Here is an 18,227-nt window from a genome sequence, read left to right as displayed (position 1 = left end):
GGCCGTTGGGGAAGGGGCCGCACAGTACTGACCCACGCCAGCCTCCAGAGCCACTGCAGCCCCCGGAGCGCCATCCCAGAGAGCGACAGGAGCCACCGGCACCCAGTGCGAAGGAGCTGCCTCCACCTCGGCACTGCTGGGCTGCGCTGCCTGCCCATGGGGGCCCTGCAGAGCAGGAGATGCAGAGGTGATGGCCCAATGCCCCAGGAGCTGCTGCCTCGCTCACCCACCACGCTGCGCACCGCAGGGATGAGTGGAGAGCTCCAGAGCGCAGCACCACGCGCTGGTGTCCAGCCCAGCTTGTGAAAGGGAAGGCAAGCGTTTCCAGGAGGAGATTCCAGCACATGGGATGTGGGATGTGTGCGCAGCAGGAAAACCTGCTCCCCCTCCCCAGCTCTGCCCCCTTACCAGCGCTGCACCACGCACAGACCCTTCCTGGACCCAGCAGCCGCTGCTCCTCCTGCCTCGTGGCTGCTCTCTGCCGCTTGCTTGGGCTTGGTAGCTGCCTAATCCTCTTGGTGACGAGACTGTGCAGGAGATTAGCTCTTCTCCTGCTCTACCTTTGGTGGCCATAAGGACAGTTGCTGCTCGGCCACTCCTCATTTGCTCTGCTCAGGCCTCTGCTTCTGCAAGCAAAGGGCTTGTGATTTATTTTTAACTAACTGCTTTTAGCTTTCATTGGCATTTAGGTAAAAGCCTGGAGCTCACGCCTGTGTCCAAGGCCAGGCACTGCCTATACTGGGGAGCTTTAGTCAGGCTGTTTAGGAGGAAAAACGGACATAAAATAGATGTTTCAGGCAATACGGCCAGAGTCAGACTCCAGCATCCACCTCGGGACACTCTTGTAGGTGATGGTGCTTGTTCCCAACGTGATCAGAGCCTCCCCCTGCCTTACAGTGACACCGGTGCTGCAGAGCTGGGGCTGTCAGGGCTTGTGCTGGGACAGAGGCTGTTCCCTCTGCTGGGACAGACCTCACGGGCCCTGTGGCCTCTTCATCTCCAGGCAGCCAAAGGACCCGGGCAGGAATAGCTGCTGTTAACCACACGTTTGCCATCGCTGCCCTGATCGATGCACTGGCTCCCCAGGGCTGCCGCCACCAGACACTGTCCTCATCAGAACAGGCTGTCCCAGTCCTTCAGTGACAAACACTGCTGGAGGCAGGAGAGGTTGCCTCATCCCCTTGTCCCCGCAGCACCCCTAGTGCGGTCACAGGGACAGCAGAGCTGATTGACACCACCACCAACACGCCTGCACACACAGGACTCGCTCCAAGCTGCGCGAGCCCTTTGCTGTTTCTGTGCAGGTCAAGGCCCTGGCCAAAAAGGTAGAGCAGCTTTCCTCGAGGTCAGAGGTGCAGCGAAGCTTTGGACCCTCTGAAGTTCAGGCACTCTTGTGAGCCTTGCTTTGGAGCAGCAGTAGAGGGAGAAAACCTGCTTTTGTACCAAGGCCAAGTAATCAAAACCCATCACCTGCAACTTCTTTCCAGAACTATGGAAAAACGAGGCCTTGCAGAGGTTTATGCTGTTTCCCAGATCTTCCACCCCCCTGTATTTAACCTCTGTTACTTCAAACACAAAAAAGTAGGACAGCTTTGCAGCTCGCCGTTAAGCTGTTACATCCTGACATCCCCCCACAGAGAAGCAGCTGCCAGCCCCTGACAGAAGAGCACCAGCCCCAAGATAAACCAGCTCTCACCGTGAACAGACACGGAGCTGCCTTGATCCCGGAGCCAGCTAAGAAAAGAACTTTGCTCCTACCCCTTTGCCTTCACTCTTAGGTACTGCTCTGCACTGACTGGGATGTCCCGAAGGACCTAAGACACCAGGAAAGTGATACAACTTCTCCCTTGGCACCCTCTCCATCAGCAATGCTTAAGCAGACACAACTGCATTACCACCCTTATCACCTTGAGAAAAACAAAGCTTATTTCAACGTCAGCATTGGTATCTTGACCTGGCTACTGTGAAAAGCACCCAACATTCACCCCTCTGTGTGCTCTTCCAGTGGCAATCCAGGCTGCTCGGCCCTTATCTGCAGGCATTCTGCCAGCATCAGCAAGAACTGACCTACAACCCAGTCCTACCTTGCAGCAGGATGAGTTGAACACAGCTGGAGATTAGTGCCTGGCAATCCTTCAAGTACTCACTGTTAGAGAAAAGAAAGCACAAAGGAAACCTCCTCAGGATCACAAGACAAGGAGCACCTACTATGTGCAAGTGGAAGAATGCAGCAAAGGCCTCATAGAGCAGATGATGGAGAATAAAAAGCACCAGGAGTCAGATTTTGGACTGAACAAAACATGAGAAGAGAGACAAACATGTAACTTTTATTGTTTATGTACAAATGACATAAGTTTGTATTAAAAAGAGAATCCACCCAATCTCAAAGATAGCAAAGAGCAAGATGGCTTCGAGCTCCAGCCTTCCCTGCACCTAAAAGCACTGCGTAGATTTTAGGAGATGGTGTTTAAAATGAAACTGAAGAGAAAAGGGTTAACCACCACCTTCTCTGCCTGACAAAGAATCCAAACGAGCTGTTCCACAAACTGAAGAACCTGCCACTCTACGTGGATTAAACCAAAGAAACCAAAAGTCCAGTTGTTAACTATACACTTTGCTTTAAAAAAATACCCACACAACAGAACCAACAAAAACAAAACTACGAAGCTAAGAAGTATCAGCAACAAAAGTAATCTAAGTAAGTCTTACAACATGGATGGGACATACTGAATCATAGCCCAGTTCCAGTGGAAAAAGAAATACCTCTCCATGGGTTTGCAGATGACAGGGGTGGCAGCAGCAACATCAGCCAATTCTAGGAAGTTCCCAACTGAGGTGGAAGCACAGAATAGTCAGGAATTCGGGACTACTACTACTACTACTACACCTTAGTCTTCCTGCAACTCAGGTGATTTAAAAATGATGCAAAGTACATGGTCCAAGATTTTCTCCCCCCATCTAAGTTCTTTAGAGTGAGTCACTCCCATCTGCAGACACTTGGCCAGAGAGCTGCCATCGTGCTCATTCAGTCGACTGGCATTTTCTCAGTGGGGATTCACGCAGACCTAAATCCCAGAAGCATCAGCACTGATGAGTCTAGTAGTCCTGCAGAGAAAGGAAAGGATGGGCACATTAACACCTTTGTACCTTCAATTCTGCTTGCAGAGCTGGGATTCTCAGTCTTCTCTCATTTCTACACACCGTTAGTTGCAGGCAAAACATGTAGCTAAACATTCAAAAGAAAGGACCTTTCAAAACCTCAGTTCAAGAACACATCAACTCAAACCAGATGCTTCTAATGTTCCAGATCATCACAAGGCAACAGGACGCAAAACAGCTTTCTTCATAAGAAGTGCATAGGATTCACTGTGAACTGGCTTCATAACAAGCCTACCTGGGCTTATTTACTGTTAAATCCACAAGACAATGCTTATCTCATACCGTGATACTCCTCGACCATGAAAATAAGATCTTAAATTACAGCAGAGGGAGGCTTTTTAAGATTAGGAGTCAGTCAGCCACTCAAGTCTACAGATGAGCAATGAAAACAATGACACAGCACTGATACTTACGGCTCTTGGCTTTTTGTTTAACTTGAGATCAATCCTGTGGTTGGAAAGATAAGAGAAATGTCCATTTCAATACATTAAACCAACACTAGAGTTCAAAGAACCAGCTACTGCATATGGCACAGGCTACAACAAAGACTATTTGGTTAATTCAATCCACATTCTCAATTGGGCTGAGCCAAATCACTGTCCCAGTATTACTGGACAAGAGAGCAGCAAAGAGACAAGAGAGTGGATTCTTTATTATTTGCCAAAATGCATATTCTGTCCACTCAAAAAAGGAGTTAATAAAAGGTTCATAACCAAAATCACAGGGAAGTTATGCAGCATAAAGAAATGAGGTTAAATACGCATGCTCTATGTTAATTTGTTAGATGTGTAACTATGCCACAGGTAATTATTCAGACATAGTGGTAATGGTTATTTACTTGGAATAGAGATATAGGAGTTTAAGATGACAGGGATTAGATGAGTCAAAGCTATTGAGTTTATTACATTTTTTCCAGAAGGAAATATCCGATCTACGCTAATCTCCTTCAGAAGCAAAGCCAGAAGAATCAGGTTTATAAACTACGGTTTTAAGTTAAAAAGGTTGATCTATTTAAAAAAAACAAAAAAATGAAATAGAAAGGTAAAGGAGAGTGAAGTTAATTTAATTTTGCTGAAGTTATTAAATAAAATGTTACCTCCATCACGCTTTTCTGTTTTTAAAAAAAACTTCCCAGCCTAACCTAATATACATACCTACAATTAAACAGATAAACTATGGGTTAGAAAGGTCTCAAAAGGCACATTGGTGTCTACACACTAACAACACAGCACAAGTACTAATTCAAGTCAAACTTACTCAAAGTCATAATCAAACATGCCAGACGGGCTGAGGGGCAGCATTTGAAAGGAAGAAAGCAATAGAAATTAATATACTAACGAATTAAATAAATTAGTTGATTAGCCACCCTAGTGAGATTACTAAAAAATAAAAGGAAATGAAAGAAATAATAAAGCCAGTGTTCAAACGCCATAAAGTTCTTAAGATATCTTAACCACACTTGGGCACAAAAAGCGCTCCAGATGTGGCAATCCAGAGTCCCCCTCCCCAACTGGATTTCTGGGTAATAGAGGTGTTAGAACAGAGTGGGTTTAGGGAGGGGATTTTAGGTGCTGAAAAAGGAGCTATCAGACCCTCGGGGGTGCCCACTAGCTCACGGAGAGGAAAACTGATTTGCTTGCAAAACCGAACGAGCGGGTGGTCAGAGAGCAGAGGCTTTGTCTAGATTATTACAGCAAAGCAAAGCTGGTTCAGGCTGAGCTGGAGACACAGAACTAAGTGGCTGACTTGGCATTTGAAGAGTCTCACACTGCACTCGCACACACACATCCTCTTGCACTCGCTTCCTTTCGAGAGCTAAAAAGAGAACACGGTCATTTGGCCAAAGCTGGTGACAGTTTGGTGACATTCCCACCCCTCGCCTCGGCATTCACACCATACCACAGCGCTGTCTCTAGGAACAATCCTGCCCCAGAGCCAACCGCTGTGTGTGTTGGAAAGGGCTTCTCCACACATCAGCTCTAACTCGGTAGCTTTTCAGCACGGACTTTCTAAGAGCAGTATTGTTTTCTCCTGGAACACTTTCTAGGCATGAAAATTGCTGAGCCCCCAGAAAATAACCATCCTGGCCTTCCTGTGGGTTCAGAGGGAACAGAGGACTTCAGTAAAGACACTGTCACTTCCATCCGATTCCCTGTTTTTCACTGCTGGGAGTTGACCTGCCTATTCACACCAGTTCTGCCCAGGCTGAATCCCACTTCCCAAGAGGCGTACAAAGCAGAACACCCAAGGGACTCAGTGCACCTTCAGTTCCCAACTCTTCCCCATGCTCCAGGACCAGGAGAGCAGAACTCTGGCAGTATGCTGGCAAATAGAAGAGCTTCTGATCAAAAAGAAAAGCCAGTATTTCTTTGGACTTTTCTCTTTTTCTTTCTATGGCATTCAAGAAACAGACCCACAGGTCTCTTCCGACAGCACTCGGGGCTGCAATGCATTTTAAGGCACGTAGCTGTATTTTTAGTAGACTGGGACTGCTGTGTCCTTGGGGGTTTTTAAGTTAGATATAAATTCTTTGGTCTTTTTTGCCAAAATTTAGGGGATAGTAAAAGCAATCACAATTTTAACAGTTTTTGTTACAAACTTGATTATCTTCTTTTAATTCTCTACCTGCCCATGCTAAGCATTACAAAATAGTCAATTACTAACTAAGCCTTTCTGTAATGAAGATGTGTCTGATGTATCTCTTAGGAGGATAAGAATTGCCATACCAGATCAGACCAGGGCTCCTCATGTCCAGCACTGTCCCCAGCTGCTTCAGTGGAAGGAACGGAGAAGAAACCCCAAAGCAACACAACCTGTCAGTAGGGCAGTTTCCTCCTAACTCCTGTCCCTAAAGTTCAGGTTATGCAACGGAGCAAAAGAATTGATATTATTTACAGCATCTGGATTGCACCCCACTGTGTCTGCAGAGGATGGGCTTGCTGGCCAGGTGAGTGCTTAGAAGAGTATTTTATAACTTGTTTAAAATAGCAGTTTTCTTAAGCTGTACTTCAGGTTTACAGGTTGTTTCTCTCTGAACTTATTCACAGATGGAGTTTCTTGTGTTATTCCTGAGCTTCTTTCTAACTGCCTACAGGCAATAAAAGAGTTTTGAACTGTTTTGAACTGCTTTGGACTCCCAGCTCGTGAAGAACCAAAGGGACACCCTGTACTTTAGAAGGTTTTCCCAATTAAGACTGCTGTAGGAAGCACATTCTGATCTAAGAATTAAAGACACACTAATGACTCAAAACCTAATGAAGGAGAAAAAGCAGTTAAACATTTCTCAAGCACTATACCTACCTCTGTATCTCCCACACCAGATAACCTTCCCCCAGCAACTCTGGACATTTTAACCACTTCTCTTTAAAGCATCTCTCTCTTGAAACTCACGACAAGGTCCCTTAAAGAGAAAAGCCCATCCAAAGCCAAGCTTTGCATGTACTGCATTTCTGCAGTAAATGTCTCCTCTTTGCATGGATCTCCATGTTTTCCCCCTTAGGGCCTGACTCCACAGTGCACTGCCATATTCTGTGGAAAGCCTTGGCTTTAATGGCTTTACATGACAAAGGAATGGCTTTAACCTGTCAGAGAGGAGACTGAGACGAGCTCTCGGGCAGAAGCTCTTCCCTGGGAGGGTGCTGAGGCGCTGGCACAGGGTGCCCAGAGAAGCTGTGGCTGCCCCATCCCTGGCAGTGTTCAAGGCCAGGTTGGACACAGGGGCTTGGAGCAACCTGCTCTAGTGGAAGGTGTCCCTGCCCGTGGCAGGGGGTTGGAACTGGATGAGCTTTAAGGTCCCTTCAACACAACCCAGTCTGTGGTTCTATGGTCCAGCAGCAGGTTATGTTGGCCCATGGAGAGCAGCGCTGTGAGGCAGGGAGTCTGAGCCCTCAGCCTGCCACATTGCACCATGCTTTAAGCATTTTAAGGGTCACAACCATTCACCTAAATTCAGCTATCAAGAGTTCAGGAAATCTTTGTTTCACATGAATTTCAGGTCAGTTTAACAATAAACACTTTGAGGTTAACGTAGCAAAGCAACTCTTCTATGCCATGATCAAGAGACTCAGTTTGGTATACAACAGCTGAAAGGGCTTGGAATGGGAATCTTAGTGAAGATACTGGGAGCGTCCACAACCCCCAGATCATTTAGATTTGCTTTTTCACCCTCCTTCTCCAAAGAAAGCACTGACATTCCCATCTCACTTGGTCCTGCAGAAACCAGTAAGCAAGCACAGGAGGCCAGGACTGCAGTCTTCCTCTACTGGAAGGCAGACAGCTTTATTGTCCTGGACAGACAGGAGACTTGAGAAAGCCTGGTCAAAAGTATGGCTGGACCAGAGCTGGAGTCAGCACCCTGTGCTGCTTATTTAACTTCTTCAGCATGTTTTCCCCTCCTTGATACAACAGGGTGCTGATGAACGCTACGGCATGGGTACAACTGAAAACCAGTAAGATTATCAAAACAAATAACCCAAGCTGCTTGTTATTCTAACAAGTTACTAGCTCTTTCCACATCACACAAACTCAGCAGCAGCTAACCGCTCCGAAGGCACGGCAAGAAGGCTGCTGGTACCACTAACCTGTGTCGATTTTTGTTCTTCCGTTTTTTGTGGCTGCTGTGGTGGCTCCCAGAAGAAGTAGAAGAAGCAGCTTTCTGAGGTTTCACCCCCTGCACAGACCCATCCAGCTCTTCAGCATCCTCCTGGTTGGGTTCATTCTCCTGATTGTGAAAGTCTGGAGAAGTGTCGCTTTCCGTGCCGCTGCCCGGCTCCCCTAGAGCAGGACAAACACACATGAGCACAACAGTTACCTCCCTGCAGCACACAGCCTGCTGTGCAAGAAGCAACCCCAGCACCAGCGCACGGGCAGCAGAGACAGACTAAGCCTTATGGCATCAGGAGGTAAATAAGAGAACCTGAAAAACATTCCTTAAGGACAGCAGCTGCCTCCTCAGCTAGAAATGTACCCGGTTTGGTATCAATTACAAAAGCATTTTTAAAAGTCCTGAAGGTAAGTGGCTCCTCTACATGTCCCTTGTGACTGACAACACACACCGGAATGCGTTGCTTCAGCTCTTGTAGCCTCCTTCTCCAAAGAGCACCAAATCCATTGAAATTAGTTTTATGCACAATAAACCCCTGTTGAGCATAAAAGTTTACTCGAGAAAGGAAACAACTTCACTTGTGTCTCACAGGGCACCTTTGCTGAGTTGTGCAGCTAGCAGCTGTGTGGGGAGCACTGGGGAATTGAGGCTGTACTCACACAGGGAGCAGTGAGCACAGCCTGAGTCCAGGCAGCTGGAGACAGAGCTGAATGCTGGGGAGAAGCATAATTCTTTCCAAATCCTGAGAGAAAGGAAAAAGCAACTTACGCTTCTCAATGAGCTGGTCCTGAACTCCAGCTAATGCGCTGACCGCCTAGAAAAGTAAATGGGGGGTTAATGAGAGCAGGAACTCTCCACTTCTCAAATGTTCAAAAGCACAGAAATCACCTCACAGAGAAACACACATTAGGCTTCAGCCTTAGAGAGCTCACGACCTAGCACCAGCACAGTAGAAGGGGGGTAGGAGCAAAAAGATAAAGCCATGATGGCAGTGACAAGCGTGTGGCATAGGGCGTTCTTGACTGCGCTTCCCTTCCACCTATCTGGGCACTAGGTGGGAAGCGGGTTTCTGAAAGAGGCTGCTACATGGGATGAAGAAGAGGAGCTTAAAAGGAAAACTGGTCCTGCAGCAGCCTGGGCGACCAGAGCACCGTGGGACCAGACCCACCGAGGAGCACCAAGGGATGACGATGGGGCTGGGGACAGGGATGGGGATGTCTGCTCAGCCCACCAGGGTCCGGCCCGGCACTCACCGCTGCCGAGGTGACCGAGGACTTGCTGAAGAGCCGCTCCGCCTCCTTGAACTTGCGGTTCCTCCGGTCGTTTTTGCTGTTGGAGTTCCTGAAACGGGAGAGAAAGGGCATGGCGGGGGCCCGGCGGGGGCCCGGCGCTGCCTCCCTCCCTCCCTCCGTCACTCACTTCTGGTTGGTGAGGTAGCGGTCCCAGCCGCGGATGATGTTCCCGTACATCTGCGTGTCCTCCAGGTAGCTGCCCTCGAAGGCGTAGATCTGCCGCTCCAGGTTGGCCAGCGTCTCCTGCCGGGCACAGCGCAGCGCATGGAGCGGGCCCGGCCCCGCGCCCGCCCCGCGGCCCAGGCCCCGCCGCCTCCCGGCCCCGCCGCCCGCGGCCCAGGCTCCGCCGCCGCCTCCGCCGGGCTCCCTCCCCGGGCCCCGCTGCTCACCGCCAGCTCCTGCTTGCGCTTCACCAGCTCGGCCAGCTCCCGGCGGGTGTCGGGGATCTGCGGGGGGCCGCCGGCCTTGGCGTGCAGCGCGGCCATGGCGGCGGCGGCGGCCTGCGCGGGCCGGGCGGGCGGGGCGGCGGCTGCGCTGCCGGGAGGGGCCGCCGGGGGCAGCGCCGAGCCCGGCCCGGCCCAACCGCTCCGCCCCGGCCCCGCCTCGCCGCTCCGGCCCCGCCGCCTCTCCCGGTCACCCCGCAGCGGGAGGCTGCGCTAAGGACACGGTGACAGCGCCCCCGGCCTCGGACCCCCGCGTTGAGCCTGAACCCGCCTGCGCCGGGGGTAAAGGACCCCGAGAGGAGCCGGCCCGGTGCACAAATCACACCATTTTATATGGTTCTTTAACATATTTGGTGCCGTTCGTACCAACGTCAGAACCGAAAGTTCATCTATTTTCAAGGAACATAAAAGGAAAATAAAGGGACCCCCGACAAACATTACAACTAAAAGTAATTAGGGCTAAATTTACAAATTCTTTATTTAAAAACCCCTAGAGTATATATATAAAGGAGATCCTCCAAGGCAAAACCCTACCTACCGTTTGAAAACCTGCAGCAACAACCCCTATTTACACCGTGTTCCAGACTCTGTGTGCAACACGTAACATGTGTGCAACACGTGTGCACACACATGTGCACAGGTCAGGGAGCCTGCGACCACGGAACAAACACCCGTCGGGAGCAGTGTGGGAAATGCACGTTTCTTACACTGTGAAGCCATGGGGGGGGGAAGACATCCAAAGATGCAAGTAATTCCAGAGTGAAATTGTTCATTCTCTTCCTAAAGCGTTGTTCTATAGGGGGAGAAGTGATTTGTATATCTTTTTTTTTTATCAAAAGGAAAATTAAATAGTGCAAACTCGGGTGGAAACAAGTCACCACATAGAAGGTATCTGTGTAATGCAAACAAACCCAAGAAGTTACTCGTGGGCTGGGGTGCTGCCAGAAATAAAGGCTCCAGCCCCAGACACTCGACATGCAGCATAAGCTCAGCACCATGTGTGGGAACACGACCCCGACCTCGGCTCCCAAACCACATCGGCAGCACCTGAAAGCCCAGGAAGAGTTTAACTTCTGTTTCAAATTGCCTCGTGATTTTCAGGTGGTGAATTCCAGTGAAATACCCTCACAAGGCAAAGCAAGTACCCAGAGCATGGCAACTTCCCCACCTTTTCAGTAGCCAGCCAGGTAAATTCTCCCGCCTGGAATTCCTACTAGGCAAAGGAATCTGGCAAACTACGGAGTTACAAACCTCATGGGGGCACTTGCTAACTAATATGTCTGTTAAGGAGCATTTTCGAAGGGCTATGACAAAACAGTCAATAAAAATACTTTTAAATACACCAGCTGTGTTCTAAGTCATTTCCTGGCAGCAATGTCCTTCATACACCTGTGAAGTAGTCCCAGCATCAGAGCTTTCACATCCAGGTGCTCTTTTGCTTGTTGGGGAGAAAAAGCAAAGAAAAAAAACCAACAAAAAAAAGAGCTGTATTTCCCAATATGCAGAACTATCAGAAATGAATAATCAGGAAAGTCCCCCAAAATAAACCATGAGAACAGAACAGCAACGGAAAAAGGACTTTAAGGCAATAAGAGGCATCAGTGCTGCGATGCTCCAACGCACGTTCAACTGCAATTTCTCTCTCCTGCCCCTTCCCATTCCCTTCTCAGCTGTTAACTGTCAGACTCTTCCTCCTTCTCCTCATCATCATCATCGTCCTTTGTGTTGGCCTCGGATTTATCTGAGGATTCATGGAGAAGAACGTATTCCCTGCTGCTGAACCCGAACTTGAGCACATCCTTCTCCTTCAGTTCATAGTAGCGCTGCGGCTCGATCCGCTGGTTGTTTAGGAAAGTGCCGTTCCCGGAGCCCAGGTCGATGATGTAGGGCCTCACTCTGCGGCCAACGGTACCGTCAGCACGGGTGTACTCCACGAGCCTGGTGAAACAAAACAACACCCGTTCGATGACAACAGCCAGACACGAAACACGCTCCAAGAGCAGACGGGTTTCCCCGGTGCAGTTAATACCCATCTGTAGCCACAGAGGTCGGAACAAGCCTGATGAGAGCAATGGGAAAGTGTGTGAGACTGAGCAGATTCCGAGGCTGCATCACCTCCTAAAACTTCTGGTGATAGCATAAAGCAATTCCTGCACCAGAAGAGATGGCTGTGCCCTACGAGAGCATCTTTGTCTTCAGCAGCAGGCAACCCCTGCTGCTCCGGAGGAGACGGGCATGCTTTGCTGTGAAAAGCCACACGGATAAAACCTCTTCCTCAAACACTTTTACTGCCAATTACACCTGCCAGATCATTCCAGTTAGGATACACACCCAGTGCTAACCCTGCTGTGTTATTTGTCTTACTAAATGGCTGCTTGTGGTTAAATAGAAGGAATTACAGATGGTTTTGATTATGTGCAGCAGCCAGCATAAATTCCATCTCTAATGCACTTACAGCAAACTTGTACCTCTCCACTGTGCACATCCAAGGGGGGTTTGTTTGCTTTGCTTTTTCCTTCCTGAATAAGCCTGTTCCATCGGGAGGTACTTACCGGTACTGAAACACCGCGTGCTGCTTCGAGCAGGAGGGGTGGTCGATGGGAATATCTGCAATCCTGCGGTGCCTGCCCAGGAGATAAGCACTCTGCCTGTGAATGTACATGACTGGCAGAAACTCATCGTTTTTGAAAGGATAAAGGCGCCAGCGCTTCTTCGGAATGCGAGCTTCGGGGGGCTCGCTGTACTTGATCACCACACCTCGGAAAGTGTTGGTGTCCTCCAGCAGCGCACCCGACAGTTCAAAGCTTGGCTTCTCTTTTTTCACAGCAGGTTTTTCTTTAGGTTTGTTATCAGATTGCCCCAGTTCTGGTTTCTGGTCCACACCACCGCCTTGGTTGTTTTGTCGATGCTCTCGTCTTCTCTCGTTGTAAAACTCCCTCTCTGCTTGCTGCTCACGGATGTTCTGGACATCCCTCTCTCGCTCGTGGCCTCGGGCTCCCGGCCGTTCGTTTGGGTTCTTCCTTCTGTCTGCGTGGTCTCTGTGTCGGTCTCTGTCACCACTCCTGTCTCTCCTGTGTTCTGGTTCCGATGGGTATCTCTGCTTTCGCTCCTCGTTTCCTCTCCGGCAATGATCATCTCGCTCCTGGAATGAACAATCACTTACAGCAGAACTGGCATGAAAGAGCAGCGAATCTACCTCAGCTTTTAAGAAAATCACAATCCTACACATGGAAAACACGCGCCTGGACGCGTTGTCTGTGGACCTACCGCTAAGTGAGAGAAACCGCTTTCCTTGCCAAGCGATCTGCATTCCCACAATTCACACCGAACAGAGATCAAGACACACTGCAGTGCATCACCTGCACTGAGCAAAGGAGCTCGCAGGGGCAGCCTGCATGAGGGCACAGGCTGGGTTCATGCACACATGTGAACTTCTGGCAAAGCCTGAGGTGGGCAGCACGCGCTGTTAAACTGCCAGGACCCTCCTCTCCTGACACTACACACTGCATTGACTGGTGGAACATAACTGCCACCTGAGAAGCCGTTTTTGATCAACCTGCTCTAGCGGAAGGTGTCCCTGCCCGTGGCAGGGGGTTGGAGCTGGATGAGCTTTAAGGTCTCTTCCAACCCAAACCAGCCTGGAGTTCTATGATCCATACCTCTCACGGCCGAGTCCCCCAGGAACCGCTGTCGCTGCGGAGCCGGGAAGCGCGCAAAGGGCCCCGCTAACACCTCCGCGGGCAGGACCGGGCCTCGGTGCTACCGCCACTGCCATTTACCTGCTTCACCTTCACGGCGGCGTAGTGCGGGCTGCGGCTCCTCCTGCCGCGCGGGGACCGGCTCCTCCGCCCGGACTTGCTCTTCCTCTTGGGCGACCTTTAAAACAATGAGAGCAAGAGCGATGGAGCGGAGCGGGGCCGGGTGCCGCGCAAGGCCCGCACCCACCAAGCACCGGGCCCGGCCTCTACCTGCTGCTCCTGCCGCGGCTGCCCCGCCGCTCCTCGGCCGGCGGAGACTGGCTGCCCCGCGCCGAGCGGGAGGCGGAGCGCCGGGGGCTGCGCTTCTCGGCCTTCACCGCCACGTCCCGGCGCCGCCGCTGCTCCCGCCGCCGCTCGGCCTCCGCCTCCATGGCGCCGCCGGCCGCCACAAAGGGAAGTGCTCGCCGCTTCCGGCCCCCGCGCTCTGCGCCGCCCGGAAGCCCTTGACGCCACGCACTCACGCACCGTTCTGCGCCTGCGCGGAATGTGCGCGCACGGCGCCGTTACCATAGCGACAAAGCAGCCGCCATGATCCCGCCGCCGGACTCGCTGCTGCGGTACAACCCGCCGGTGCTCGTCAGCCGCCGCATCGAGAAGCGCTCCCCCGGGGTGAGCGGCACCGGGCGGGCCGGGACGGCCGCGCCTCGCCCGCGCCTACCGCGCTCTGCTCTCTCTCTCTCCGCAGGCCCCCCCGCTGCAGGCGAGTCCCCCGGCGCCGCCCGCCCCGACGGGGCCCGTCCCGCCGCCCCGCACGGCCGCCGAGAGCGGGAAGCAGCCGCAGGAGCTCCTCAACGCCATCCTGCCGCCGCGGTGAGCGGGGCTCGGCTCCTGCTCCTTCTCCCTCGCCGTGCCTGGTAGTGCCCGGCAGGGCGCCCCCGGGGGTGCCCCGGTAACAAGCCCGTGGTTCTCGTGGCAGGGAATGGCAGGAGGACAAGAAGCTGTGGGTGCAGGAGGTGTCCAGCACGCCCAGCACCCGCCTGGACGTCGTCCACCTGCAGGAGCAGCTGGACCTGCGGCTGCGGCAGAGGCAGGCGCGGGAGACCGGCATCTGCCCCGTGCGCAGGGAGCTCTACTCACAGTGCTTCGGTCAGTGCCCCGCTGCGGCTCCCACAGCCAGGCCCCGGCAGCTCTCCTCCTCCCCCTCCTCCAAGGAGGCTTAACACAGCCCATAGGGCAGTGACCACCACTTCCCACCACCACACTGCCCTTGCCTTCCCTGGCAGGGCTCTGGGGGTCAGGCCAAGGTGACCATCAGCGCCACTTGAAGCTGTCAGCTTCTATACAAAGCACATTACTCAAAAGACATGTTGTAAAGCAGTAAAAATTGCAAACGAGCTTAAAAATCCCTTAGTTGTACTTAACCCCATAGTTTAAAATAACTTAAAATGCTGTGTGACTGTTAAAGACTTACACACTCTCTGATGACATGGTGCTGAGATTGAGCAGGATTCTTCGGGAGGCTCTTGACTCTTCTGTAAGCTTCTCCTGCAAAGAATCATTACAATGTTTTAGGTGTTTGCTCTTACAGCTTCAGTGGATCACTGTCACTGTTATTACCACAGGTTCTACACCACCGCTCTGCTTTTACGTGCTAGCATATGAAAGAAAGTCATTTTACTATCTGTCATAAATCCACGTTGCTTTCGTGGTGCAGAGAACAGGTGAAAGACAACAAAGCTCTGCGTCGATCCGGCATTCCCAGATAAATGACTAACTAGATTGCTGTACCCTTACTTTAAAGATGAATTGATCCGAGAAGTCACAATCAACTGTGCCGAGCGAGGACTGCTGCTCCTTCGGGTCAGGGATGAAATCCAAATGACCATCGCTGCCTACCAGACCCTGTACAAGAGCAGCGTTGGGTTTGGCATGCGGAAGGCCCTGCAAGCTGAGCAGGGCAAATCCGACATGGAGAAAAGAGTAAGTTGGGCTGTTAACCTCATAACGTAGTTTTCTGCACGTGATACAGCACAGGGATATTACACATAAAGCTTTATATGAAACCAGTTATTCCTATTGCCACTGGATGGCAGTGAAGATCATCAAAACACTTCTCTCTTTTCCTAGGGCTTAGTTGCACTGAGTAAATGATGTGCTATTATGTCTGGAATGTGATAAAGACTGTACAAGGTACAGCTTTGTCCCATCTTAACTGAGTATTGATTATTAACCAAGGAAACTCCAGGGATCTCTACTCTTTTTCAAGATTGCAGAGCTAGAAGAGGAAAAGCGGGAGCTGGAAGCACAAGTGAGTGACCAGAAAGCTAAATGTGAAGCTATTGAAAAACGTGAAAGCGAGAGGAGGCAGATAGAAGAAAAGAAACACACTGAAGAGGTGCAGTTCCTGAAAAAAACCAATCAACAGCTGAAGGTTAGTTAAAAGCAAAAAGACTATTTCAAGTAGGAATGGTAAAACTTCTCAGTTTGTAATTAGGTACAGAAATAACTTTCTCCTTATGGTTTTAGAAGTGTTACATTTATGGAGGTGTTTGCATTCATGTTCTGCTTTCCTTAAATTCTCAATGAAACGGGAAAAATAGTGCTTTTGCATTCTCTGCTTCCTCGCTCAGTCAGCAACAGGTCACTACCAGTAAACCTGATGATGCAAAGAGCAAGTCAGACCATCCAAATTCTACTCATACACACGCGTTTGCCAGGGAGAGATCAGAATTTGTTCAGAAAATGATGAACTCTCACAGTCAGATGCTTCAAAACTTGACCAATACTCCAGGAATCTGCTTCTGCATAACTTGACTGTGAGGTTACAATAGCCAGCACCCCTTCTCAGCTACGGATCAGAAAATCTAGTGCAGGCAAGTTGAGAGGTTTTGTTTCTTTGCTGCTGGCCATTACAGTTGACTCCCTGATAACAAGCTGCACCATTTAACATTAAATATTGCATAATAGGAACAATTGTGTACTTACGCAGCAGGGACTAAATAATTACAGGAGCAATTTTGTGCATGCTGCTTTGGTGAAAACAGAGCTTCTGCTCATTACTTTGCTTTTGAAAGGAAAAAATCCCAGTGAGTAAAGACAAAATGTTACCCTAAACAACGTTAAATGTTTCTGGCTACAGCTAAGGAACATTTAGAGGGGAGGTTGAGATGAGCTCTGAGGCAGAAGCTCTTCCCTGTGAGGGTGCTGAGGCGCTGGCTCAGGGTGCCCAGAGAAGCTGTGGCTGCCCCATCCCTGGCAGTGTTCAAGGCCAGGTTGGACACAGGGGCTTGGAGCAACCTGCTCTAGTGGAAGGTGGCCCTGCCCGTGGCAGGGGGTTGGAACTGGAGGAGCTTTAAGGTCCCTTCCAACCCAAACCAGTCTGAGATTCTATTTCCTTTACCCTGAGCTGCTCTCCTTATCTTCATCCTACAGCTTCTCCTTTCAAAACCATTGACTCCTTCAGGCCATCTTGAAATGTTTTAGGGTGTAAGATGGAGTAACTGTTAGATCAAATATGCACTGCCACAGAACCCACGTTTCTTCCTTGAACTACAAGTACTCCAACAGCTGTGGATACACTGCTGCTGTCATTTATTTTTCATGGCAGCTCTAGCAGAGGACAACCCAGGAGTCCTGGATGCTTCACACACGACATGCTCCCCCAGCACAAGTAGCTCTCTGATAAATCTACTAATTGGGCGTCAAGTTGTCTCAGTAACTGAAAAACTTGCTGTTCCCAGATACTTTTGTTCCAGAGTTTGTGTTCCAAGTGCTAGAGAGCCAAATCTTTAATTCAGCTAACATAGTCCAGCCTGAAATCAGAGAATTCGGACCACTGTTTCAACAGCTTTTATTTAATTTCCTCTTCAGTGCTTTACATTATTAAACGACTCTTTCATTGTACGGAACCAACGCCAGCTCTTTTCTTCTCAGAATGCAACAAGTGTGTATGCCAAGAGCAAAAAGCTAATTTATAAAATGTGTAGTAAGGAATGGAATAGCTCAGGGAAAAAAAAAACAACAAACCCTGGCCTCTTTCTCTTAAAAGTATTGCAGCATCCCTCAGCTCCTCGCTTTGAATATCAAACAGATAATTTATCACTTTACAGCACCGTGGGTTTATTTTTTAGGTTGAATCTAATTTGACTTACTGTCTCATTTGTTTTTCAGGCCCAACTTGAAAGCATCATTGCACCAAATAAGTAGATTTTGTTCTTATCCTCCAGGCAGCATTCAGAAGAGCTGTCAGAGCAAGAAGTTTACAATTAGTAACAAAGAGTTGTCTTCATAAAACAAGCTTGAATTTTCACTTACCGGTAACTGAAGGCAGCATAATTGGATTCTGTCCTTCTTTTTCTCTTGAAGAGTTGAAATTCAAGAGCTTCACTAATTACTGGACCTTTTTTCAATGCTGCCTCAGCATTCAGCTCTTTGAATAGTGAGCATGTCTGGGACTTGCCTGTTGGTAATATGCTACATGACCTTCAAAGCAATAAACATTTCTATATGCAAGCATCTCTGAAACGTTCTTACTTTGAAAATGTTATAGAAAATTCTTGGGCAGGGTGTTTGGGGGGTTATTTCCTCAAGTAGGTGCATGTTGGTGTTAAATATACATCAAAATCCCTTGTCAGTACCGTTAGCAGTAACTAGGATGAGAAATACATGGTTATTTCTAATGAAACAAAGGGCTACAACACCTTTCCAGGCATTGCTTCTCAGTGGAAGTGAATGCAATCTTCACTCGAGGTACCTATGTAACTAGCTGGTTATACCCAGCAAACAGCCATGGGAAAGATAATTTACTGTAATTACATGGAAAAACCTCCATAAATCTGAATTTTTCCAGAAAAAAAAAAAAATCAAACAAACAAGACCAGCCACCACTAAATACCACTTCAGGATCTGTTTTGCCAATGCAGTGTTTACTGGCCTCAGATGGTGATGTGGAAATACCAGGATCTCCAACTGCATAAAGGACTTTCAGATGATGCAGAAACAAAGAGCGAGATGCTACTCCTGGGAACGAGGC

The 18,227-nt window shown here is 49.7% G+C and overlaps 3 protein-coding genes across 8 annotated transcripts; 1 reads left to right on the top strand and 2 right to left on the bottom strand.

Moving 5' to 3' along the window:
* Positions 1-1,997: 1,997 nt before the first annotated feature.
* Positions 1,998-17,710, top strand: DNALI1 (dynein axonemal light intermediate chain 1). Its single transcript, XM_030503631.1, has 7 exons — positions 1,998-2,004; positions 13,779-13,864; positions 13,941-14,065; positions 14,172-14,341; positions 14,997-15,175; positions 15,462-15,626; positions 17,366-17,710. The coding sequence occupies exons 2-7, from the start codon at positions 13,784-13,786 to the stop codon at positions 17,399-17,401; spliced, it is 756 nt and encodes a 251-aa protein (XP_030359491.1). The 5' UTR covers positions 1,998-2,004; positions 13,779-13,783; the 3' UTR covers positions 17,402-17,710.
* Positions 2,302-9,616, bottom strand: MEAF6 (MYST/Esa1 associated factor 6). Of its 6 annotated transcripts, XR_003994069.2 has the most exons (9): positions 9,444-9,584; positions 9,182-9,297; positions 9,016-9,103; positions 8,531-8,576; positions 7,740-7,932; positions 4,417-4,446; positions 4,256-4,313; positions 3,573-3,606; positions 2,302-3,105 (listed from the first exon to the last, which is right to left on the bottom strand). XR_003994069.2 is itself a non-coding variant. In XM_030503633.1 (8 exons), the coding sequence occupies exons 1-8, from the start codon at positions 9,537-9,539 to the stop codon at positions 3,097-3,099; spliced, it is 612 nt and encodes a 203-aa protein (XP_030359493.1). In that variant the 5' UTR covers positions 9,540-9,594; the 3' UTR covers positions 2,302-3,096. The 6 variants fall into 6 exon arrangements, 4 of the variants coding, with proteins under 4 accessions (XP_030359493.1, XP_030359494.1, XP_030359495.1 ...); XR_003994070.2 differs by lacking the exon at positions 4,417-4,446; XM_030503633.1 differs by lacking the exon at positions 4,256-4,313 and having other exon boundaries at positions 9,444-9,594.
* Positions 10,428-13,661, bottom strand: SNIP1 (Smad nuclear interacting protein 1). Its single transcript, XM_030503629.1, has 4 exons — positions 13,466-13,661; positions 13,277-13,373; positions 12,050-12,639; positions 10,428-11,435 (listed from the first exon to the last, which is right to left on the bottom strand). The coding sequence occupies exons 1-4, from the start codon at positions 13,624-13,626 to the stop codon at positions 11,171-11,173; spliced, it is 1,113 nt and encodes a 370-aa protein (XP_030359489.1). The 5' UTR covers positions 13,627-13,661; the 3' UTR covers positions 10,428-11,170.
* Positions 17,711-18,227: the final 517 nt, after the last annotated feature.

Source organism: Strigops habroptila, chromosome 12 (genome assembly GCF_004027225.2).
Source record: "Strigops habroptila isolate Jane chromosome 12, bStrHab1.2.pri, whole genome shotgun sequence".
NCBI classification, from domain to species: Eukaryota; Metazoa; Chordata; class Aves; order Psittaciformes; family Psittacidae; genus Strigops; species Strigops habroptila.
This window is presented reverse-complemented; position numbering and strand designations above follow the sequence as displayed.